General features: G+C 45.2%; 1 protein-coding gene across 6 annotated transcripts in view; it reads right to left on the minus strand.

The window, feature by feature from the left end:
• The window catches only part of Zdhhc3 (zinc finger DHHC-type palmitoyltransferase 3), a 48635-nt gene that overhangs the window by 19147 nt on the left and 8758 nt on the right, over positions 1–20730 (minus strand). For 3 of the 6 annotated variants that reach the window (XM_031345844.1, XM_031345846.1, XM_031345847.1), the window contains exons 2-3: positions 16750–17079; positions 3884–4008 (exon numbers count right to left, since the gene is read on the minus strand). In XM_031345844.1, the coding sequence (XP_031201704.1) occupies positions 3884–4008; positions 16750–17055 (431 nt within the window). In that variant the 5' untranslated portion in view covers positions 17056–17079. Of the gene's footprint in view, positions 1–3883; positions 4009–9891; positions 9911–12633; positions 12895–16749; positions 17080–20730 lie in introns of those variants that run through there. The other 3 variants (XM_031345848.1, XM_031345849.1, XM_031345850.1) reach the window with 3 other exon arrangements.

Consider the following 20730-nt stretch of genomic DNA (forward strand, 5'->3'; position numbering starts at 1 on the left):
TCTGTAGACAATGGAGATTTTAAACAAGTTCTCATAGCAAAGCCATCCTTCACACTCTAAAGAAAACAACTGTGGAAGAGCAGGAAGCTGGGTTTCACAAGGGGCTAAAGTGTGCTGGGCAACCAGGTTAGACAAATACATGCTTGAGGGAGCAGGGAGAGTGACTATAGCTCTTGAGGGTGGCATAGGTGGGTGGTTTCCTGTTTTTAAGGACATGAAGTGCCAAAGCAGCACTTCTCTTCTCCCTGGGCCAGACGGCTTCATGCATGGCAGGCAGGGCTCCAGGGCCCAAGGCTGTAGGGACTGAGGGTGAAGCAATGGTCACTGAACACAGAAGATGCTTTACTCAGAGATCTTTTCTGGTGCCGGGCCTTCTAGATTTCCCTCACTCCTCCTATCTTTTTTTTTTGTCCCCCAAGACAGGGTTTCTCTGCATAGCCCTGGCTGTCCTGGAATTCACTCTGTAGACCAGGTTGGCCTCGAACCCAGAAATCCGCCTGTCTCTGCCTACCAAGTGCTGGGTTTAAAGGCGTGTGCCACCACTGCCCAGCTCCTCCTCTCGTTTACACTTCTCCCTTCTACCACTTCCTTGCCACATTTCGGCCCCCAGATCTCAGGAGACATTGACAAGCTCTTTGGCTTATATACATTCACAGGCCCACTCTTGGGTTGTAGGAGGCATAAAGAACAATCTTTGTTGTGTAGCACCAGTTCTCTTAGCCATCCCAGGTGCTGGGCCAGCATTAGACACACAGCCATGCCTCACAGGAGCACTTACCACATTGTCACGCTGCTCAATATGCCTTTCCTGACTCAGTGGAGGGACTCTGGGCTTAGCCTGGCTGTGTCTGAGTGTGAAGGCTAGAGCTCACACAGATAAGAAGCAGGCAGAGAATGGATGGAACCCTACAGGAGCAGGGGAAAGACAGAGGGAGCCATGCTTTCACACACAGGATTTCATCACATACCTCACTGACTGACAAAACTGTAGGCAAGGTAATAGCATCCTATACTCTAGTTTAAAACAGCTCTGAAGAGACAGTGTAGTCAAGGAAAGAACAGAACAGGGATCCAAGGGCAGATCTCCATTTTGTGGTTGAACGAAGAAAGAGGCCCTCCAAATCATCCTGTTCCTCAGGTGCGCACCAGTTCACATGATAATGTATTTGGTGACTGTGAGGCCTGGAAAACTAAGCAACAGGAGTCTGTCAGGGTTCTAGGAATCTGATGAGGGCTCAGCCTCAGTGTGTGTGTATTGGGAGTGGGGGTTATAGGAAGCATGGGGTGTTATGCCCAGTCAAGGCCAGGCTTTGCCTCCCCTGGGAACTTATCATATAAGCCCAAGGCTGTGGCTCTACAACAGCATAAACCCCTAAGGGATTCTGCATGGTCTCTGGTCCTCATAAATAGGAGGACCCAAACAGAATGAAAGCAGGAAGCTGGGTCTCAGAAGGGGCTAAGGTGTGCTGGGCAACCAGGTTAGACAAATATATGCTTTGAGGGAGAGTGACTAGCCTGGGATTATAGGGCTCCTGCTAGAGGGAAACGCCTGCCTACAGAAGCAAGGCTGGAAGGCATACTCTAGATCAGTGGTTCTCAATCTGTGGGTCTTGACCCCTTAAAGGACCCTTTCACTAAGGTTTCATATCAAATATCTTGCATATCAGATATTTACACATTATACAATTCATAAGAGTACTAAAATTACTGTTACAAAGCAGCAACAAAAATAATTTTATGATTGGGGTCACCACAACATGAGGAACTGTATTAAAGGGTCACAGCATTACCAAAGTTAAGAACCACTGCCCTAGACGAAATGTTATGTGTTTGGCTATGATCCCCACCACAGTTCTGGGAATGGAGACAATATCAACTTCTACAGATTCTACCAGAAACAGGGGAATACAGAAAGAGGTACAGGTGTAAATCTTTATCTGAAAATAAGACAAAGTCTCAGTCTCTCTCTCTCTCTCTCTCTCTCTCTCTCTCTCTCTCTCTCTCTCTCTCTCTCTTTCTCTCTCTCTCTCTCTCCAGGACCATATAGTAGCCTCTGAGCTAACAGATCATCAATCTCTCCAATGTTTCATGTTCTGAATAGCTTGGGTCACCATACACTACCATAAAACAACAGCTGTCAGCACACCTTTTCTGGGGCAGACACAGGCAGTTCAGAACCCTCACAAGGTTACTCTGAACCAGCAGTTCTTGCTTTGCTCTAACTGTTTACTGGCACTTAGATGCCCACTTTGGATCATTCTGGGGTGGAGGTGAAGAACTGGTGGTAGCTGTAGTAAAGAGAACACTGGATGCTGGACCAGAGAATAAGGCAAGGGAAAAGCACCACTATGGTAGTGTGAAAGCTGCTTCCTGCAGTTGACTCTCTGGTTCCTGGCCTGGTCTTTGTATCTCTAGCCACCTTCACATGGTCTCAGCCACTCACTGTTGGTCACTCATAGCTATTTACATTCAGTCTTCACGAAGAGGAAGGGACTTGGCCTGAGAACTACACTGGATTTAAAACACTAACCTCTCCAGCTTTAAGGTCAGGCCCCCAGAGTGGCAGAAAGGTAATAAATGCCATCTCAGGCACAAGAAGCAAGCTTCCAACACACCTCAAAGGCAACGTTAGCCCAAAACAGAGCTCCTTAGGAAAAGCAGAGCTTACCCATCAAACACTCACAGCTGCTTCTGTGTAAATCAACTTCAAACTGGACGACCTAGGTAAAGACTGAGCCCCATGAGGCTCTAGAGCCAGAATGGGCAGGATCCAGACCTGTCTAGTATCTGCTTACTATGTGACCTTAAAGCAGTCATTTGACACCATGAAGCTAGCTTCCCCATCCAGCGCATCACCCTCCAACAGTCTCATATCTCTGGGAGTGGCAATGAAGATAGACATGAGATTGGTGATGAGGGGAGAGAGTAGACTGAGGAGCTGACTAATACTTGGGTGACAGAAACAGATCCTTTCACTGAGACTGCACAAGAAAGACCTTTCAGGGGCTGGAGAGATGGCTCAGCAGACTGTTCTTCCAAAGGTCCTGAGTTCAAATCCCAGCAACCACATGGTGGCTCACAACCACCCATAATGAGATCTGACGCCCTCTTCTGGTGCATCTGAAGACAGCTACAGTGTAGTTATTTATAATAATAAATAAATCTTTGGGCCAGAGCGAGCAGGGACTGAGTGAGTGGAGTTGACTAGAGCGAGCAGAGGTCCTAAAAGTCAATTCCCAACAACCAGATGAAGGCTCACAACTATCTGTACAGCTACAGTGTGTACTCATATACATAAAATAAATAAATAAAATTAAAAAAAAAGAAAGACCTTTTAGTCACTCAGTGATCTTCTGCTTATTCACAATTTCTTTCTCTGTAGTACTTCAGGCTAGCAAAGCAATTTCCTACAAACCCTTCTACTCCAAACATATAGCATGTTGTGAAGATAACCAAATGACACTCTAGGTCTCTGTAATTTGTCATTTATAGATCCCTTGTAATGAAGAAATGCAATTTTTAGCTCCACATCTTCTCATCAAGAAGATACAAAGAACCCTGATGATACAAAGGGAACTCCTCAGCTCAGAGGGAAAACGGATTTCTGCTTAAGAGCTGTGCATGTCGAAAGCTCTTCAAGTGTTGCTTCAAGGAAGGTCTGAGTGGGGCCTTTGTCTCAAGTGGTGAACACTCAGAGATTTCACAAAGCTTTGAGATATCAGGAAACCAGGAGTCTCTCAATCTTACAGATGCTGAAAAAGAGGTTTTGTCAGGCATCCCTTGCCCACTCAAATGCCTTTTCCAACCTAGTGGTCTCTTCTTGCCTGGGTGAGACACTCAGAAGTCCCAGTGCTGGCCTGGTGCTGTGGAAAGTCCACGGTACCTGCAGTGGTGTGCCCGGTCGGGCTTGATGCTGCAGCACTTGGGACACTTGTACACCACCTGCCCAGGCTTCAGCTGAAGGCTCTCGATGAACTCTTTAGTGGCATTTCCTTTGGGCACTGCCCCCTAAGAGAATAGGAAAGGCATCAGGGTCAGTTGTCACTCTGTAGTGGAGGCAATTATGTCAAAGCCCCCACACACATGGGCTCTGTGTTCCAGATCACAATAGGCCATACTGACCTTGGGATTAATGTTTTGCTTTCATTTCATGTCATTGATCTAGTCTTCCCCCCTGGGAACATCATGGCAGTGGTTGGGCTCGCTGACTCTTCAGAGCACTGGCTTTGGGAAGGGCCACTGCTGAGAGGCATATCCCACAGCTCACCTCTTCCATGCCAAAACATGCTGCCTGGTATTCACTGGGTCCTGCTCTGCTTTACTTTTTACCTGTGTGACTGTTTTGAAGGACGGGCACTTTGTATCCAGTAACAGGCACCTTTGATATCTGACATGTTATTCCACACTGGTAATATATTAATACTTGGTACTCTGGTTCTAGAGTTTGTTTGGACTCTGCACACATCTGAATGGGACACAGACAGAACACCAACTTGTGCAGGGTCTCAAAAGCCAGTGCTACCAAGTACCTACCTTAAGCTAAGCCCTGTGCTCACCATTCGTCACTATGAACTCAGTCTCCAAGATTTGTATTGTTTTCCTCCCATGTATTCAACTTGCCTCCCCCACAGGGGTATGTGTGCTGTGGAAATTACTATATTTTTTTTTTTTTTTTTTTTTTTTTTTTTTTTTTTTTTTTTTTTTTTGGTTTTTCGAGAGGAAATTACTATATTAAGAGATCAGAGTAGGGGGCTGGTGAGATGGCTCAGTGGTTAAGAGCACCAACTGCTCTTCCGAAGGTCATGAGTTCAAATCCCAGCAACCACATGGTGGCTCACAACCACCCGTAATGAAATCTGACACCCTCTTCTGGAGGGTCTGAAGACAGCTACAGTGTACTTACATATAATAAATAAATCTTTAAAAAAAAGAGAGAGAGATCAGAGGAGGTAGCAGCCAATAACTAATAATCAGGAGACAGAAGTTTTAAGACATTGATGTCTAAGGGCCACTGAGAAATGGAAGGGCATGCTCCAGGGAGAGCTGTGGGACAAAAGTGACTGCAGAGCTCATGCCAGCCCACACTGGGTGGCCTAGTGTCATTAGTGGTACAGGCAGAAGCTTGGGCCCCTGTGCTTTGTGAGCCAGATAAGAAGGTGGACAGAGTGACTACTGGTGGTTCACTAAGGACACAGCAGAAGTGGAGGGGAAACTCAGGTACCAGACACAACAAAGCATGTAGAGCATCACTAGCTAAGACTGTGGGTGAGGTGGTGACAGGAAAGAAGCACCAACAGGGGGTGAACTTTCAGCTGCAGAGTAGCAGAGAGGTGGCTGACCCAGGAAAAGGTGTCCAGCAGGATGGCTTAAAACATGGATCAGGAAAAAAGGAGCAATTAGTGACTTAGCACAGAGGTATTAACTAGGCCTGCTTTAAGTCTAAGTCCCACACTTGACAGTGGTGCGGCTACAACAGGTGCCATCACTGTGCCTTTGCTTCCTAATAAGTGACCCATTTTTCCAATACCTGGGATTTACAGCACATAGGAAGTTTATGGGAGGTACTTGGATGGCGCTTTCCACAGCCGAGTGTTCAGGATATGATCATTCAGATGAGGAGACCAGCAGTGTACCAACACTGAAGCTATGAAGCTCTACAATACACCCAGACTCTAAGTAGCACTGCTGTGCAAAGTCAGTAGGGAGCAAAGCCTGCACACCTGTGCTGCACAACAAATCTAATAGGATCCAGAGGGTGTGTGTAGGGGTTGGGGGTTTCACACAGAGCACCACTCCCCCCACCCCCTGACTAAGTCTGACAAACTGGAACAGGCCAGCAAGGCAGAAGGAACAAGAGGTTGTTAGGATCTATCCTGTGGAAGAATTTTAGGAGGGGAAGAACTTCTTAAGGAATGCGAAGATGCATGCATGTTGTGGTTTGCTTTTGCAACTGAGAAGATTGACTGGGAACAGACTCCAGCTAAAGTGACTGCAGACACCGGCCAAATGACAGTTCTCCTGCACTGGAAAGAGGCCATGGTGGGAGCTGTGGAGTGCAGACACAGATGCAGTGAAGAAGGCCAGGAAAGTACCTGCAGGTACCAGCCCCTGAATTTCCTATAAACCTTAGAGAGCCCACACACGGCTGCCTGTCAGAGGAAGCCCCTTTATGAAGGTAACCAGAGCCTCATGTAATATTCTCATTATTGCTTATTAGTCAGCTGGTGATTAGAGCCTTCCTGAAAGTGTGTCTCCAACTGCACAAATCTCCCAGAAGACCAAGGTCCGACCCGTCCGGCCACCTGAGCCTGTGATGAAAGTGCCTTGAGGCTTCTAGCAGCTTCTCTCCCCACCCCTAAAACTGCCTCTTCCACACTTGTCTGCTTGAATCTCAGGGCTATGGAAACCTGTTACTACCTCATGGAGAAGAATTCTGGCTTTTGTTGAGTGTAGTCCTCCACTGATGCAGAGCATGGGTGGGAAGTCTGCTGAGATACTCTGCCCCTCTATTCTTTATCCACGTCATGGGAATGTCCTGAAGCTTGCAGACTGCCGAAGCCTACATATCCAAACACTGAGTTTTCCTCTCATTTCCAAACTGAAAAATACTTGTTTACAGTTTTTTAAAAAAAGAAAATATAGAGATAAGAAAAGGGAGAAGGAAAGACCTGACTTGATTACCCAAGAGAAGTATCATCTACATTGTGAAGCACTTTACAAGTCTTTTCTCTTGACACTCAGTAGGCTGTGAACACTTAAAGCCACAGCAGCGCCGTCACAAAGCAAGACAGAGCATGGCTGACTCAGCCCACAAAAGCATGGAGAAGCTGCTGGGGGTTTCCTGCTGGCAAGGGCGTGGCACAGCCCTCTACCCTCCTGTTCAGTGGTATCCTAGCTGCCACATTGTTATCCAGGCTAGAAATCCAGTGGTCTTCAGGTCTTCTCAGTCTGCTACACCCCTCATCTCCTCGGCTAAGGCTACTTCCACCTAATTGCTCTCAATCCCACAATCTTCTTCACACCATTATCACAGGTTTTCCTGGCTCTACCAGCTGCTGATTATGTCCAGGGTAAACATTCTAAATTGTGAATGCCCATATGATTTTTTTCATAAAGCCCTCACTAGCTCCCTGGTGACTATGGATCAGAGTTTGAGCTCCTGGGCTAGGTGCACAACATGTTAGCACCATTTAAAGCCCTCCAGGAAGTTTGGCAAGAAGCATTCAAAGTCCTCTGTACCCATTTCAAAACCAGTCTTCTGAGAGCCTGAACCTGGAGAACTGCCCACAGCAGGACCCTACAAGCAATTTTGACTCCCACAGTCTAAGCTGGCATTCTAGAGACACACTGTAAAATTACATACCACATCTCCAACATGACTGTAAATTCCCAAGAGGACAGAGACAATGTCTTTCAACCTATAGTCTAGCAAATTGCACAGGACCTGGCATTAGGCCTGCATTCAATATACCCGAGCCAAATAATAATGCTACAGCAGACATTTATTGAGTGCTTATAAAGTACAGGCATAGTTCCAAATATTTTGTGACTGAAAGCATTTTGTCAGTTAATTCTGACAATAAATCTCTGGGTGGGTAGAGACGATGTGATCCCTCATTTTACAGCAGAAGTGAGTAAAGCAGAGTAAGACAACTCCCGGGATGATGTGGCTGAGGGACAGCAGATTGAGGACCCAGGCCCAGGCAACAGGTAGGGCACAGACATGTTTAGTAGGTAGTTTTAATAAGAGATTTAGACTGAGAAAAGCTTTTTTAAAATTATTGTTTTGATCTATCTATCTATCTATCACACTTTACTGCCAATGACTGTATTAACAGTACATGAATAAGAAAATTAAAAATAAGGCTTGTTTCACAGCTGAGCATCTATACCTTCAGGTGGTGTGGTACACTGTGGCTAGGTGGCCACTGGGCATAATTACCTATCTCTTCTGCAGACCTGTTCCGTCCTTGAGAGGACACAAGTTACAGGTTAGGACAGCTTAGTTCTGCCAAGACAGAATAAGGTAGTCTTTAACAATTCCTGTTTTTCAAGGTCTGTCAGATGATCCTGGGCCAGAAGGCTGAAGACTGATGCTCCAACTTTCTGACTTACTGGGGCTGTAAATGCAGGCAGCTGTCTCTACAATTTGTCTCAGTTCTGGAAGCTGTGTTAGGCTTCCCATACTTTCAAGTAGTATTGGTCACTCTTGGATTTCTGAAAAGAAAGACTACTTATAGTCTCATAGCCAACTCAGGCTATTTAATATTGAGAAAATATATTTGAGAAATAGTTTTCAGATAGTATACAAGCTAAACCAGGATGTAACATATGAATTTATAAGTCTTCTAAGTTAGAATAGATGACAGAGTGTCCATTTAAATTGACAAAAATAAAGAACTGGGTGTTAGGTCTATCATGTACTTCATAAATTACAAAATGGTAATAGTTGTACTCAATTTATATGTGAGATAAAAGAGTCTTTTAAGACAACAGAAAGGGGAAGTGTTGTGGTTGACCCTGGTGCAATTTGTATTTTGATGTTAATTCTGCTTTCCTAGGAGGAGTTGTCTGGAAAGAAGAAAGAGTCAGTACTCAGGTGACTTTTTGTGAACCTTCCCCTAATGAATAAAGAAACCAATCACGGGCAAGTAAGTGTAACTTCTGGGTTGGACAGAAAGGGGGAGGGGGTTGGATGGAGACAGTGAAAGTACAAGATGTAGCTACTAGTGTCTCCTGGTTTAGATGGCAAATCCGCTAGGATTCCCCACCAGAGGATTTAGATTTAATATGGCTTACATGATTAGGATTCTAGTTGATGTGCCCAGCGATTAAGTTACGCTTGTTTCAATCCTGACTAGAATAGAGTATATAAAGGAAAGCAGTGGGACAAGAAATTCCCAACAAGAGACTGAATTTAACAGGAGAAAAGCAGCAGCAGCAGCAGGAAGAGGAGGAGGGAGGGGAGGAAGAGGAGGAGGGGAGGAGGGAGAGGAAGGGGAGGAAGAAGGGGAGGAGGAAGAAGAGAAGGAGGAAGAAGGAGAGGAGGGTGTGGTGGGTCTCTGAATTCAAAGCCAGCCTGATCTACACAGCCAGTTTCAGGCCTGCCAGGGCTAAATGTTGAGGCCATATTACAAGAAAGAAAAAAAAGATATGGAGCTGGAAGGATGGCTCAGTGATTAAAAATACTTGCTGCTTTTGCAGAGGACCTGAGTTCAGTACCCACATGAGGTGGCTCACATACCTAGCTCCAGGGGGAATTCAACACTTCCAGCCTCCACAGGTGCTGGCACTAATGTGTGTATACATACCCACTTACACATACACACATACACATAATTGCAAATAACTTCTGAAAAGAAAGAATATGCATCACCAATTCTTATGATGTCAAGGACTTGGCACTGCTATCCACTTGTAGGAAGAAAATGAGAGGTACTGTGTCACGCACACTTGCGTGATGGTGGTATTTGAGGCGAAAACTTTAAGGAAAGTCAGTCTCTTGTCTCTGTATTGACGCCTGGCACTCTAAACTCAGAGACGGCTCAGATATGTCTTTGTACTTGTGTGTTAGGAACTCACCAAGATATCATTTTTTTCACAGCTAACAAAAGAAAATTTGGACTTTGTTTTCTGACCTTCATCAATGTTCTAACTTCTTAGTCTAACCCTGGCTTAGAATGTTAAGCCATTGATACTAATAGCTTCTAGTATTGTAAGACATAAAAGCTTACAGAATAAACAAACTATCTCAGGGCAAGATTAGGTGAAATCTTCATTCTTAGTTAACTTAGGCAGGCAATATTAGATTTATAGTTGAATCACTCTTAAGAACTGGCCTAGCAGGTGTTTCTTGGGGCTAGCTCTCACTGGCCCAGAAAAGTAACTTACTTGAAAAACTTACCTGGGCCCACCCAGCCTGTAACCATAGCAACGAGCTGAAGAGGAGCTGTTAACTGTTTTTTAGAGGCCAGGTGATTCCGGTCAGAGCTAAGCTTTTTTTTAGATTGCAATCTTTGTTTAGTTCTTGTTAAATTAACATGTATTTATTTTGTTGTCTGACTCATTGTGTTCTTAACGTAGAGCTCTGTACCTATACTTTGTTTTGATGTATTTTGATCATTGTACCATCTGACTTTTTTAACCTTTCTGTATGGACTATTTAAACTTGACTCTATATTTGAAAAATACACTCAGATTTTACACCACCCATGTGTAGTCTGTTTGTCAAAGCCGAATCCCGTGCCCACCTGGCCAGAATCCCTTGTCCCGCGGAACAGGGACCCTGCAAGAAATCCCGGTCCGTGACAGTACTGTTATCTCAAGGCTGGTGTCACATATGCATAAGTTTGGGCAAAAATATCCCAGGAGATGGGTGGCCACTATCTGTATACACAGGTTGGAGGTAAGTGACCCAGATAGGATTTTTTCCCCTCTTTAGAGCAAGGAGGGCTTTCTTCTGGTTTTTTAGCTTGTTGAGAGGCAGGTGTGAAGAGCTCCTTGACATAAAGAGGATCCTGAACCCTACACTGACCCTGGATGACCCTAACCAGCTAAAGGAACACACCAGGATAAAGTCTCCATAAAGAAATACCAGATAAATTAAATTGAGCCCCAGTGTTTCCACTGATGATGTGCATAGTGAAGACTACAGTGTCCTCAGTCAGTCACTAATTGGTGTTTTGTAGAGGGTTCACAGAGTCTTGAAGTGGGGTACTGGCACGCAGATTAATTCTCTTTCTTAGCATTTGGTCAAATTGAGCAGATTTGTACCACACCTTTATTCAGTTCTCGGATTTGAAATAATTTTTGGGGTTAATAGATGAGTAGGCCCAAGGAAAAGAAAGGCAGAAATGAGCTGACCACACAGAGTCATGCAATTGTGGCAACTGTGCAATGTGTGGCTTTAAACTTCCTGGCAGCAGGGACTGTGCCTCAGTTTTCAGTGTCTTCTGGGAAAGACAATGCCAAAGAATGCAGAACCAGAATGTATCTATAGCTGGACAGGAAGAGATGGAGAAAGCAAAGGGGTGAGGGGTGAGGGGTAGAAAGGGACCCAAGACAGGATGAGTTCCCAAGTCCAGGCTATCTTCAAGGGTGCCTCCTCTAGAAACCAGAGGCATTTGGGCAACTTCTTCATGTAACTTGCTTATGCCCCAGGACCTGCTTGGGCCTGATCACATATATACCACTTCCATTTGACAAAGGATTGCTGCTGTGCACATCCTATTTTATGACTTGGTGGGTCAGATAATACCCAGCTCAGGACAACCACCTCAGGTTGCATGGTAACTTGGTGACCAGTGTCAAATGTTTAGTTTCCATTAAGGCTCAATGGCAGGCCAAGAGCTGATCCTCAAAGGGAGAATAAGTTGTATGTATATGATGGTAGGACCTTGCTCCCAAAATCTCAAAGGTCTCTTCTATAATTCACCTATAAGGGCCTGCCAAAGGCTCCAAACAACATCCCTATCTGCCACTGCTACTTCAATTATCATTGGGTCTGCTGGATCATATGGCCCAAGTGGTAGAGCAGCTTGCACATTAGCCTGGATAAGTTGAGGAGCCTTTTCCTATTCCAGGCCCCACTCAAAGCCAGCAGCTTTCCAAGTCACTTGGTATATGGGCCCAAGTAAACACCCACGTCTCCAGAATCAAATAGACCCATTAAATGTTGTGCTTCTTTCTTGTTGGTGGGAGGAACCAGATGCAATAAATTATCCTTTACCCTAGGATGAATATCTCTATGTGTCCCAAACCACTGGATTCCTAAAAATTTCACTGAGGTAGAAGGCCCCTGAATTTTGGTTGGATTTATTTCCTATCCTCTGATGTTCATATGTGTTACTAACAAGTCCAAAGTGGTTGCTACCTCCTTCTCACAGGGTCTAATCAGTATACCATCAATATTTGGACCAGTGTGCTATATCTTGTGGGAGAGACAGATCAAGCTTCCTTAGAGCTAAGTTATAACACAGAGATGGAAAGTTAAAACTGTACAGGTAAAGTGCTGTACCACTGGTCTTGCCAACTGAAAGCAAATTGCTTCTGGTGGTCCCTATAGACAAATACTGAGAAGAAGGCATGTGCTAAATCAAGAGCTGCAGACCAATACCAGGAGATGTATTAACTGGCTCAAGTAAGGACACTATAGCCACTGCAATGGAGTCACTGCTTGATTAAGTTTGAAAACAGTCAACTGTCATTCTCCCTAATCTGTCATCTGCATAGGCCAAATAGGAGAGTTAAAGGAAAATGTGGTGGGACCCTCCACTCCTGTATCTTTCATGTCCTTGATGGTGGCATGAATTTCTGCACTTCCTCCAGGGATGTGATATTGGTTTTGGTTTACTATTTTCCCTGGCTGAGGTAACTCCAATGGCTTCCATTTGTCCTTTTCAATCTTAATAGCTTTCACTCCACAGGTTAGAGAACCAATGTGGGAATTCCGCCTTTAGTATATCTATCTCAATGATACATCCTGCAGCTGAGGAAATAACCACAGGATAAGTTCATGTGGAACCACTCCAGATCTCCAGAACATAGAAAAGTAACATGGATGAGGAGTACACAACTCAGAGTGGGCAAGAACAGTACCCAGTGAGACCAAACTGCAGCAGGGCCTGTTCTCACCATGCACGTCGGGCCCAGAGGATGAGTGAGGTGTCCATGTGCCTCTTGGTCCAGCTGTCCGCTCTCAGTCTCTGTCTCTCTCTGTCTCTGTCTCTCATTGACGGGCCTTTCTCGTCTCCAAATTCAAATGGCACCATTTCTGTGTTCCACACACTTTGGAGTAAGTTCTCTCTACCCCTTGCTGTGTGACTCAACTATGGCTGTGCTGGAGTCCACAACTACTTGCCGATGGTTCAGAAAGCCATCATGGCTGAACTGTCCTAATGTTACATCTAGAATGAAAAGATCCAGTTGGAAATGGTACAGTAATTGTCTACTGGGAGACCATGCTACCTTTTCTGTTTCCCTTTCTCTTTTCTCCCCACCTTTGTCAGTGCTAACCAAAAAAACATATAATGCAAATATTATTTATAACCTCAGGGTATAAGCTGTTCTCCCATAATTATAGACAATAAGAATTCTTGATATATAAAGCAGCTCTTCTCTACTGGGAATTTCCCCAGAACACACAGTGGTGGCAAGCTAGAAATAGATTCCACTTGCTGATGAACCAGGAGCCTCTAGTTCATCTGTGTTTGGCCTGAGATCTGGACTCCTGACTCTGTGGTACCTTGCTGGCAACCCCCTTGTATAGCTCCACTTCACTGTTTTACATACGAGTCTGTATATGTCATCATGTGTTTCTGGCAGAGGCATGAAGATTTTGTAATGGGGCTCATCCACAGGACATGCTTTGACATGTTTCCCTCACTAATGGTAGTTATTTGATAGACTCTTCATTTATATCTATGGGTAGCTACTTGGTACTCAGGACTGTGGCTCTCACCAACTGTGGTGGTTAATTTTAAGTGCCACAGTCTGGAAGAGTTTCAATATGGTCTATATCTGGTTGACCTTTGAGCATGTGTGGGGGTAGGTGGGAAGACCTAACCCAGAGCAGGCAGCATCACTCCGTGAGTTTGGGTCTTGCACTGTGTAAGAGTGAGAAAGTAAGCTCAGCAAGCACAAGAATGCATCATTCATTTATTGCTCGCTGCTTCTGATTGTGCATGGATATTTCAAGAATCTGCTGCATTCTTCCCTGCATGATAGACTGTAACCTGAACTGTGAGCTAAAAGAAACTCCGCAAGCACTTGTCAAAGCATTTTATCACAACAACAAAGAAACCTAAAATCGCTACCTAGGATTGGAAGCCAAGCAAGGTGAAATCCAGGTTCTGCTGCAAGGGCTCCTGCAGAGGTCTCTGCAGTAAGCAGGAGAGCACAATTTATGAGAATAGCCCAAGGGCCAGCAGACTCTTCCTGGTGGTACCCAGCTCCCACCTCATATGCCTTCTATACAATGGGTCCATCTTCCACCATCCAATTCTGACTGGCTTCCATTGCTCACCTAACACCTCCCTTGCACCTAATATACAGTAGTTTGACCATAGAGAAGCTTGGCTTGGCCTCCTAAATCTACTGCTTACTAGCCTTTCCCATGCAACAAGTGCACCAGCATCCACAGGTGTTCCTGGTCAGACTGAAGGTTTTCTTTGTGATCAACCTCCATCTGTTAGTTTTTCTCAGACTTGGTTGAATTTGAGGGCTCCAGGAGCATTTTCAAGTGTGTTAATACCTAGAGCTCTGCCCCTCCAATGACTAGAATGGAACCTCTGAGGGCAGGGGGCAGGCACCTCCACCGATTATTTTTACCATGTAGCCAGACTTAAGAATCAGTGGCTCAGCCAGGTGTGGTGAATGCCTTTAATCCCAGCACTCAGGAGGCAGAGGCAGGCAGATCTCTATGAGGTCTACAAAGAGAGTTCCAGGACTCACACAGAGAAACCCTGTCAGCCCTGTCTTGAAACAACAACAACATAACCAGTGGCTTAAAATAAGCTCCAAGTTCATCAGCTTCTGTCCTCTTAGCTTGATCCAAGCTAGTGCCATGTCTTCTTTAAATGGCTGCCCATGCCTTTAGTCTCATCCTCTGCAAGTCTCACCTGAACCTCATTACCAGCACAATGTCCTCATACTTGTCTCCCCAAGGTTGAGGAGCCTACAAGGTCTGGTGTGATCTTGTCTCTGTGGCCCGTTTCACCATGTTTTAGTCTCATGCTCCAAGCTCAGGCCTTTGGACCTCCTTTCTTTGCCTGAATGTGTCTGGAAATCTTCCCATGCCCTGGCCTGCAGCTTCAGGCCATTCAGGTCAGCTCAAATGGCATGACTCTAGAGAGGCCATCTTCGATTACCCTGAGCCAGTGGGGTACCTTTAAAGCCTACTACACCCTCCCATTGCTCCACAGCACTTAGCAATTTTACCATTATCAATTCATTAATCACTGGAATGTGAGGTTCCAGAGGGCAGAGGTTCTGTCTGCCTTATTCTCAGCTTTACCTGCCCCTTGGGAAAGAACCTCTTGCAGGGTTGGCCTCTGTTCATCCACCCAGCAGTACACAGCAGGACCTTGCACTGTTGCTATAGACATCCTTGTCCAGAGATACTCTGGTCTTGTCACTCTTTAGTTAAAAATTCTTACAGCCAGACTTAGTGGCACACATCTTTCATCCCAGTGCTTCTAGGAGGCAGAAGCAGGCAGATCTCTGAGTATGAGACCCAGAGCTACATACTGAGACACTCTGTCTCAAAAAAATAAAATACAAAAATAAAAATAAAAAAATAAAAATTGGGGCTCTAGAATCTTTCCTCTCCTATGTTTGCTGTTTCAGAACTGCAGGAACTCCAAAGGTAAATCCATAGCCCCTGGTCTTCCCACCCCAATGATGAGCTGTGGAGAAGAGCCACTGCCTATCTGTGTGAGGGATTCCCCCTGCCCTCAGCTCTCTACCTCTCAGCACCAACCTTGAACTGGCACCCTTCCCTGCTTGTCCACAGCAAACTACACTTCCTCTGTCAGGGCTACCTTTCCATCAGAGGCATCTTGATGGGAGAGCCGGTACTGAACTGTGAGCTGAAGAGAAGAATATAATTTCCTTCACTGTCTCCCATAGCAAGGGCATCACACAAAATTCTGAATAAATCTTTAGTTTGTTTTAACTCTTTTATACCCTGTGTAGTAGGGTACTTTCTAGAATATACAAGCTCTCCCCCTCCTGAGGTGGTGACTGTTCCACTCTCCAGGAGGTAACATCAACACCGGGTCACAGGCCCCAGGCAATTCTGTCTGGACCAGCCACACAGGTAACTCAGCCAGGAAACTGCTTTACCTTGAGAGGGATTAATAATCCACCTTCACGAAGAAAACTGGCTCAGCCCTGTAGTCTGTGCTGTACTTTCCTGAGGCTCACATAAAATGTGGTGGCCATTAATAGACCTTTCTCAATTTAATGGCTCTCACTCCCATACCAGAACAGTTAATCCGTGGGGAGGGCTTCACCAAGTTACCTGCATGGGCATTTCCCATATAATACAATGAAAAATCAGGAGGGCTTGTTTCAGGATATAAGAAATATTCAGTGGCCTTTGCCTCAGTTAATATATTTATCTAACTCATTCACTGAATAGAACGATAGTTTTACCCATAGATACTCAGAGGTGTCTGTTGTAATGCCGAACAAGCCTGGCCAGCTTTTCAGGAAAAGAGAAATCCTTTCCCCTCTGACAACGAGGTGTCTCATTAGGTAGCCCTGGCTGGCATCTACCTGCCTCTGCCTCCCTGGGGCGAAACGTGTGTGCCATCCACACCCAATCTTAAAAAAGGATTCTTGTATAAGCTAAGTGAAGACTAAATCCATCCATGTCCTGAAACTGGATGTGGCCTGCTGTAGCATCAAACCAGCCCAGGTCTTCACTATCCTCCAGCTTGCTTTCTGCTCTGAACATCTGGCCCAGTCTCTAAGGTTATCTGATTACATCTTCCAAACAGGGGCTGGGTTTCCTCTTGACACAGCAGGCTTATCAAACACAAATAGCAGTGTGTAGACAGCACCACTCAACCTGCCCCCATAAGCTTTGTCCCTAAAGCTCCAACGAGAAGCAGCTTATGTCTCCACCCAGCTCTGGCCATCCTTTTTACACATTCCCAAAATCCATGGGGAGCATGCAGGCTATGGCTGTGCCAGGGCCTGAGGGAGAGCATGTGGGCTGGTCAAAACGAGCCCAGACATACTCACGGGGTCCGTCAGCATGGCACGGCAGTGGGAGGCCAGGGCCAAGAAGGCCAGCAGGTTGAACACAATTCCGTTGATGATGCTGTATACGTAGTCTCGGGATGGAATCAGCATGACAAAGAGGACTACAAATTCCGCATAGAGGACCAGAAACCAGGTGACAATGGCACAGGCGATGCCACAGCCATCACGGATAAACCACATGGTTCCCGCAGGACCAGGGAAGGGAGGTGGGGCACACTTCTCTGGCTGGAGGTATTCTGGTTTCCGCTCAATGTCTCGAAAGTGATGGGTGGGGATAAGCATCATAAGCTATTCTGTCCATACTGGCATCTGAAAGGAAAGGGAGCAGAAATATGGTGTTATCTTAGCAATAAGGACACTTGTCAAGTGAACTCTCCGAACGTGAGCCAAGCACATACGTGCATTCCCCTCACAGAGACACTGCCTCAGCACCTCTTCACTTAAGGGCTGCCCTTTCTGTCCTCACCATTATAAAGCAAGAATGCCTTCCCTAAATCTTCATATGAACGTGAGAATGAAGAGACCAGACAGGGCAATGCCTTGCCCAAGAGTAGGCAAGTCAGATAGCAGCACAGCAACTGGAGATGGGACTGTGAGACCACTGGGCAAATAGTCCATTAAATTAAATCCGGGAGCACCGAGCTGAAATGGCTTGCTTCTAGGGCACGAGGCTCTGAGTTCTGCTCTTTGTGAGTGATGGGGCAAGAGTAGAGATACTGGACAGTGTGTTCAAAGGTATTTCTTACCACAAGCCACTATGTTCCCACCGGTGAAGCACTGCCCCTGCCAGAGTTGTTGGTACCAGAGCTAGAGGGTTTTGGGGAGGGGCTCATGTTGAACATCCTGCCCAGCTCACTGACTGTGCACAAGTATTCTCTGGGAAAGAGATATTACTCCAGTGGAAAAGTGATGGCTGACCAATTTTCTTCCTAACAGTTACAACACTGACCTCCAGAGATACTATAACTAAGAACTGGAATTGAAACAGAACAAAGTATAGTAAAATAAGCATGAAAATGCCATAAGGAAACCATTACTTTGTATGCTAACTTTAACAACAACAACAACAACAACAACTACTACTACTACTACTACTACTACTACTACTACTACTACTACCTCTACTATTGGTTTTTGATACCAAGTTTCTCTGTGTAGCCCTGGCTGTCCTTGAACTCACAGAGATCCACCTGTCTCTGCCTCCAGGGTGCTGGGATTGAAGGTGTGGAACCATAAAAAATAAAATACAAATAAATAAAAAGCTTTAAACACACAAAAAAAGAGAAGTAAGAATCAGTATTGCATATCCATCTACAATGGAATAAAGAACAGAGAACAGAGACCTCCTCTGTTCCTCTCAGCTGCTAGACTTGTTGCAACACCAACCAGAATTCTCATTGGGAATTTGATGGCTCAGCTCATTCCCAGATATAGAAACCATGGAAAGGCACACTGAAGCACAGTGGCTTAGTCTTTGGAGAGCAAGTCACTCTACAGTTGAAGAAATGACCATGTGCAGCCCTAGCCCATGGTCTTTTGACAGCTCTGGGTTTTCAATAGCTTTGTTAGATTAACCTAAACTCGAATCCTCCTTTTTCCCCACCAGAAAGAAGATATGGCTGGAACAGAGCATAGTCATGACAGTGGGAAAGCTAAACATAGAGTGAAATGTTGCTTAGGCTGATCATGCACAGTCCAGCTCTGCTCCAAATTAGCATAAGATTCAAGACAGGTAAGTGTGTGCCACATGCCTAGACAAAGGAACAGAGTAACAAACTAGAGCACTGTCCTACAGTAGATACACAGTGCTGGGGAACAAAGCTGTAACATACAGAGAGTAAGTAACTTTCTCTGTTGTGACACAGTGGCTCTTGGTCATCAACCAAAATTCTCTAGCTGAGCAATCCTGCGCTTGCTCTCAGAGGAAAGTTCAGTGCTGCGGGAACAAAAGATGTAGGTTCACTTTCTGAAGCATTAAGCAGGACAGTGGGAAATTGAAGACCAGGAATATCTGGGAATTAACCTGTGCCTAGCAAATTCTAGAACTTTAAATTCTATTCAACTACAAACCAAACCCAATAAATAGCTAATATCCCACAACAGAAGAGCAACACACTCCAGGGGCAAGCTTTCTTCCACTGAGTGGGTTTGCATGTTTATCACCTGTGCTCTAGCAGTTACACTGAAGCTCAACCCTGTATACAGATTGCCTCTGGTGGTTCTGCCTGGTGAAAGTTACCCAGCTAAGGTGGGGGCTGGCTCAACAAGCAAGCCTCAAGTACCTACTCTGAATCTTTACAGAAAAGCTGCTGAACCCAATGGCCACCCACTAAGACACAGATCATCGTGACTCAGCTTCCTCTGTGATGTAGACGGTCAGTAACAAACACTCCATTGCCCCGACAGCACATCCTCCTTCATCTCCTCCACACTAGCGCTCTAATAGCATGAGGGCTGTGGTTTTCATAAATGGGAGACCACTAAAATTAAACGCCCAGTGACACAGGTAGTTAACTTCATTCTGCCCTTCAGCGCTGTTCATTCTCAGTTGTATATGTAGCAATAGTGTTACTAAAATTTTTTGCGCACTGTTTTACTAAGGTATAAGCCCTTCTATACAAAGTTTCCCAGGCAATTGGGGGAGTTTGAAGCCAGCCTGGTCTACAGGACAGCCAGGGCTACACAGAGAAACCCTGTCTCGGAAAAAAAAAAAAAAGAAGCTCAAAGCAAACCACCTTCTTCTGATACAGACCCTTGTTACAGCACAGGACTCATTGTACTTGACCGCCAGCATAATCTTCTATCACAGGCACAAAAGCACTGTATGAAGTGGAGCCTGTTGCCCAGAGCTCCTGGGCTTGACTGCTGGTTACTTCTTGAAGTCTGTTACTCATCTGTTCACAGACGGGCAGCTCCAGGGCTCAGAGCAGCTATGTGAAGGCCTTCTTACTGTGACCCATTACTCAGGCTTTGCTGGACTTAGGAGCAGAGTCCAGCTACCATGGTTATGGCTAATGTTCACTTGCTGGATAAGGGCAAACTCTATCAGTCTACTACTTGCCCTAAGAAAAATCTGGTTTCTTTTTGTGAGCAAAGACCCACATGCTACTACCTTCATCCCAGCCAGTACCTCTGGTCCTTTTCTACTTCATCTGTTCTCAAAGGGCAAGATCCCCTCCCAAAGTCATGAAATACTTCAAACAGGTCTGATTCTGAATCCTTAGCATCCTTTTTAAATCACTGTGTGAAGATTTTGTTTCTAAAACATTACACCCACTCTAGTTCTCCCACCCACAAGTGCATTCCTTAACAGCATGAAAGTGGATTTGAGGCTGTGTAAACTAACAGTAGCAAAAGACAATGAGCCAAGCTGGTTAAGCCAATTCAAATCTTCCCCAATTATTTTCCCTCGTCATAAAGACAAGGATCATCTAAATATGCATGCAACAACAGCTATCATGATTAAACCCTACAAATAGAAACCCTATAGATAAATCTGTTCCATAGTTTATACACATTAGCAAGCTGCAGGAACTCCTAATGGGAGATTCTAGGTCAGACCCAGCAAATCTATCGTGATGAATGCTGTCAGGAGAGAGCCTAGCTGCTATTCCCCTTAAACTCATCCGAAACATTTAATTCCTGCTGAAACTAGTTTCTATCAGAGTTAAGTGACTTTTGGCCCTCATAGTCACTTAAAATGTCATTTCAAAACTTTCTTGAAATATACCTAGAAAATTAACATCAACCTCCAGTTTAATGGGACTGTTTTTGGTACTGGATTCTTTTAGTCCACTTTAGAGTCAATCACCAAAAGCATTTATTCACAAGCTGACTTTGTAGGTGAATGGCCCAGGTCCTAGGAGCTTTAGAAATGAATGGGGGTTGAGGGAAGGGGAGCTGGAGGGATGGCTCAGACTGTAAATCTAAACACAGGGCTTTGAGCCCCCTTTTTACCAA

This window comes from Mastomys coucha, unplaced genomic scaffold (assembly GCF_008632895.1).
Source record: "Mastomys coucha isolate ucsf_1 unplaced genomic scaffold, UCSF_Mcou_1 pScaffold23, whole genome shotgun sequence".
Classification (NCBI taxonomy): Eukaryota; Metazoa; Chordata; class Mammalia; order Rodentia; family Muridae; genus Mastomys; species Mastomys coucha.